The 5,088-nt window shown below is 43.0% G+C and overlaps 1 protein-coding gene across 1 annotated transcript; it reads left to right on the forward strand.

The window, feature by feature from the left end:
- Window positions 1–499: 499 nt before the first annotated feature.
- Window positions 500–1,436, forward strand: LOC133261138 (olfactory receptor 4D10-like). Its single transcript, XM_061439686.1, has one exon. It carries the CDS (start codon window positions 501–503, stop codon window positions 1,434–1,436), a length of 936 nt encoding a protein of 311 aa, XP_061295670.1. The 5' UTR covers window position 500.
- The last annotated feature ends 3,652 nt before the right edge of the window (window positions 1,437–5,088 follow it).

A 5,088-nucleotide genomic window follows, 5' to 3' on the forward strand; every position in this document is an offset into this window, starting at 1 on the left:
ACTTCACTTTCACTTTTCACTTTCATACATTGGAGAAGGAAATGGCAACCCACTCCAGTGTTCTTGCCTGGAGAATCCCAGGGACAGGGGAGCCTGGTGGGCTGCCGTCTATGGGGTTGCACAGAGATGGACACGACTGAAGTGACTTAGCAGAATGAAAAATTAATTGGTGTGAAATTAAAAATGATAACAATATTTTAAAACAAAAACATATTAAATAAAATTAGATGTAAATTAAAAGTCTCTACTTAACACAAATACTTTTTCTTTTCAAAAATAGTTTTATGGGAAAACAATTGACTGAATGATTTCTCATATGATAATTTGATTGAATCACCAAACAGATTGCAATCTTAAAAATTTGGACAATTCAACACGTTGCAAACACTGCAGCAACCTGAGGAATACCTGAATTGCATTCATAGAAGAAAACAAAATGAATAGCTGAGCACTGCCATATGAAGTAGACTTCAGAATACAGACAGAAACAGGATGAGTCCATGGAGCTGGGAAACGGCACCAGGGTGAAAGAATTTATTTTCCTCGGCCTGACCCAGAATCAAGAACTGAGCTTGGTCTTATTTCTCTTCCTCCTTTTGGTGTACGTCACCACTCTGCTGGGAAACCTCCTCATCATGGTCACGGTAACCTGGGACTCTTGCCTTCACATCCCCATGTACTTTTTGCTCCGGAATTTATCTGTTGCTGACATCTGCTTTTCCTCCATCACCACCCCTAAGGTCCTGGCAGACCTTCTGGTCCAGAGAAAGGCCATCTCCTTCAATGGCTGCTTCACCCAGATGTTTTTCTTCCATCTTATTGGAGGGGTGGATGTATTTTCTTTGTCGCTGATGGCACTGGATCGGTACGTGGCCATCACTAAGCCCCTGCACTACGTGACCATCATGAGTCGGGGGCGTTGCATTGGGTTGATAGTGGCCTCCTGGGCAGGGGGCTTCGTCCACTCCATTGTGCAGATCTCCCTGTTACTCCCCCTCCCCTTCTGTGGACCCAATGTCCTGGACACTTTCTACTGCGACGTCCCCCAGGTCCTCACACTCGCCTGCACGGACACTGCTGTCCTTGAGCTCCTGATGATTTCCAACAGCAGACTGCTCACCACCCTGTGGTTCGTCTTCCTCCTTGTATCGTATATGGTCATATTATTATTAATAAAGTCTCAGGCTGGGGAGGGCAGGGGGAAAGCCATCTCCACCTGCACCGCCCACATCACGGTGGTCACCCTGCACTTCGTGCCCTGCATCTACGTCTACGCCCGGCCCTTCTCCACCCTCCCCATGGACAGAGCTGTCTCCATCAACCTCACTGTCATCATTCCTGTCCTGAACCCCCTGATCTACACCCTGAGGAACCAGGAGATGAAGGCAGCCATGAAAAGACTAAGGAGAAGATTCATGCTGTTTGAAAAGGGATAGTCTCCTTATAGGCAGTGGGCCAAGATGCAAGTATACAACTGAGGTATTTTTTAAATATTAGCTGTCATACACTGGGGCTCAACCATACATAGACAATTCACTATACCAGAATGCACAGATACAAAGGACCCAGCACATCAGTATCGAACAGGAACATCAGCAGGAATCCAGATACACAGAAGAAAGAACATATCCCTGGAGTGCAGCTGACAGCAAGCCAGGCACAAATATGAACTGTAATGGAAGTGGGGGGTCCGGGTGAAGGATAGCACTGCAAGGTCCAGGCAGGGAGAAGGCCACGGGGACCCTGTCTCAACAGAGCAGGGACCCAGCAGCTGGGCCCAGCTCAACAACAGTTACCCTATAACTGTCTCCTAATCCCTGGGCCGGGAAGATCCCCTGGAGAAGGCAGTGGCCACCCACTCCACTATTATTGCCTGGGAAATCTCATGGACAGAGGAGCCTAGCGAGCTACAGTCCATGGGGTCCCTAAAGGGTAGGACATGACTTAGTGACTAAGCAACAACAGCACCAAACACTGTAAATCTTCTCTGTCGTTTCTCTTTTGTCAGCCACTTTGGGTCTTCTTTTTAGTCAGTTCATCTGTAAAATACACCAGCAGAGCCCACCACAATCATTCAGTATATGTAAAGCGTCTCAGTTTTTAAGGATTTCCATTGCTTTTCACTTCTCATGACTTTGTCAGACTTGCATGTGACCTGGGTCTTACACTGTTTGATTTTGTAAAGTCCCCATATGTAATGATAAGCCATGGCAGCATCCGCAGCTACCTGCCCTGCTGTTTACATCACTTTCTCAGAAGTAAACTAGTTCGACTGGTTGAAAAAAGAAAAAGCCATATCAACTCAACAAATACTTTTATTTTTCCCTGTGTGTACTTCTCATTCCCCTTACCACTGTGCACTTTGTTTCTTTCTAATATTTTTATTGAAATATAGTTGATTCACAATGCTCTGTTAGTATCTGCTGTACAGCAAAGTGACCAGTTGCACATGTACATGTATACACTCTTTTGTAGATTCTATTCCTGTACAGGTCATTACAGCATATTGAATAGTCTCCTGTGCTTTTCAGTGGGGTTTTTATTATGTATTCTATATACATATTAGTTATCTATCCTCTAGATAGAATATATCTATTCTGTATATACATATCTATTCTATATATAGCATATGTCAAGTCCAGTCTTCCAATTTTTCCCTCCCCACAAATTTGCTTTCTACATCTGTGACTTAACTTCTATTTTGTAAATACATTGATTTGTACCATTTCTTTTGATTTCACATATAAGCAATAGATGGGGAAACAGTGGAAACAGTGTCAGACTTTATTTTTCTGAGCTCCAAAATCATTGCAGATGGTGATTGCAGCAATGAAATTAAAAGTCGCTTGCTCCTTGGAAGGAAAGCTATGACCAACCTAGACAGCATATTAAAAAGCAGAGACATTACTTTGCTAACAAAGGTCTATCTAGTCAAGGCTATGGTTTTTCCAGTAGTCATGTATGGGTGTGAGAGTTGGACTATAAAGAAAGCTGAGTGCAGAAGAACTGATGCTTTTGAACTGTGGTGTTGGAGAAGACACTTGAGAGTCCCTTGGAGTGCAAGGAGATCCAACCAGTCCATCCTAAAGGAAATCAGTCCTGAATATTCATTGGAAGGACTGATGCTGAAGCTGAAACTCCAACACTTTGGCCACCTGATGAGAACTGACTCATTGGAAAAGACCCTGATGGTGGAAAAGATTGAAGGCAGGAGGAGAAAGGGACAACACAGGATGAGATGGTTGGATGGCATCACCTACTCAATGGAAGTGAGTCTGAGTGAACTCCGGGAGTTGGTGATGGACAGGGAGGCCTGGCATGTTGCAATCCATGGGGTCACAAAGAGTCAGACATGACTAAGTGAAGTGAACTGAACTCATAAGCAATATTTGTCTTTCTCTGACTTTCTCAGTGTCACAATCTCCAGGTCCATCTGTGTCCCTGCAGACGGCGTTATTTCATTCTGTTCTATGGCCGAGGAACACCCTGCTGCATACATGCACGTCTTCTTCATCCGTTCTTCTGCCGATGAACACTCAGGTTGTTTCCACACCCCACTATTGTAAAGAGTGCTGCAATGATCACTGGGGTGCACCTATCCTTTCCAGCTATGATTTTCTCTGAATATATGCCAGGAGTGGGATTACTGAACCATATGGTAGCTCTATTTTTAGTTTTTTAAGGATCTCCATACTGTTCTCCATATCCCTTTTCTCTACACCCTCTCCAGCATTTACTCTTTCTAGGGCTTTTTGATGATGGCCAGTCTAACCAGTGTGAGGTGGTACCACATTGTACTTTTGATTTGCATTTCCCTAATAATAATGATGTCAAGCATGTTTTCATGTACCTTGAAATGAGAATATTCTCTCACATTATACACAAAAATAATTTCAAAATGAGTTAAAGACCTAAATGCAAGACTAGCTGCTATAAAACTCCAATAGGAAACATAAGCAGAACACTCTGACATAAATCATAGCAAGATCTTTTTGATCCTACCTCTAAAAGTAATGAAAAGAAAAACAAAAATAAGCTAATGGGACCTAACCACGTGCATTTAGGCTGGTGCACAACTAGAGAGCTTGCACACTGGAGCTGTGCACCAGAATGGAGACCCAATACAGTCAAAAAATAAGCGATAATTTTTTAAAGAATGTGGCCCTGGGATTTCTTTGGAAGGAATGATGCTAAAGCTGAAACTCCAGTACTTTGGCCACCTCATGTGAAGAGTTGACTCATTGGAAAAGACTCTGATGCTGGGAGGGATTGGGGGCAGGAGGAGAAGGGGATGACAGAGGATGAGATGGCTGGATGGCATCACTCACTCAATGAGTTTGAGTGAACTCCGGAAATTGGTGATGGACAGGGAGGCCTGGCGTGCTATGATTCATGGGGTCGCAAAGAGTCGGACACGACTGAGGGACTGAACTGAACTGAACTGAACTGAATGTAAATAAGACACTAAAAAGATAACAAAAGAAAAAAGTAGATTTGTAAAAAGAATGAAACAGAACTCTCAGACATGAAGGCTATAAAACTGAATAACTACCTGAAACTGCTGAAGAAGAGATCTTTGTGCCCTGTTGGTGGAAATACAAACTGACTCAGCCACTATGGAAAGTGGTACAAACATTCTTCAGGAAATTGAAAGGTAGAACTACAAATAACCTAGCAATTCTACCTCTGGCTATACGTCCAAAGGAAAAGAAATCAGGATCTAGAAGAGGTATCAGAGTGTTCATCAACAGATGAACAGATAAAAGTGTGGGTAAATACATATATAATCAGCCATTTAAAAAAAAAAAAAAAGGAAATCCTGCCATTTACAATAATATGGATGGACCTTGTAAAATAAGTCCTAATGAAATACATCAGCCAGAGAAAGACAAAGACTGTGTGATCTCATTTATATGCGGAATCTAAAAACCTAAATTTAAACAGAGCTGGTTTCCAGGTGTGGGGAGGGTGAAAGAAATGAGGAGATGTTGGCCAATATGCATAAAGCATAGTGTTAGTCCCTCAGTCGTGTCTGACTCTTTGGGACCCATGGACTGTAGCCTGCCAGGCGCCACCATCCATGGAATT

This window comes from Bos javanicus, chromosome 15 (genome assembly GCF_032452875.1).
Source record: "Bos javanicus breed banteng chromosome 15, ARS-OSU_banteng_1.0, whole genome shotgun sequence".
In the NCBI taxonomy this organism is placed as follows: Eukaryota; Metazoa; Chordata; class Mammalia; order Artiodactyla; family Bovidae; genus Bos; species Bos javanicus.

Bases quoted from the DNA above. Each gene is read 5' to 3' on its own strand.
- LOC133261138 (XM_061439686.1), top strand. From the start codon at position 501: ATGGAGCTGGGAAACGGCACCAGGGTGAAAGAATTTATTTTCCTCGGC.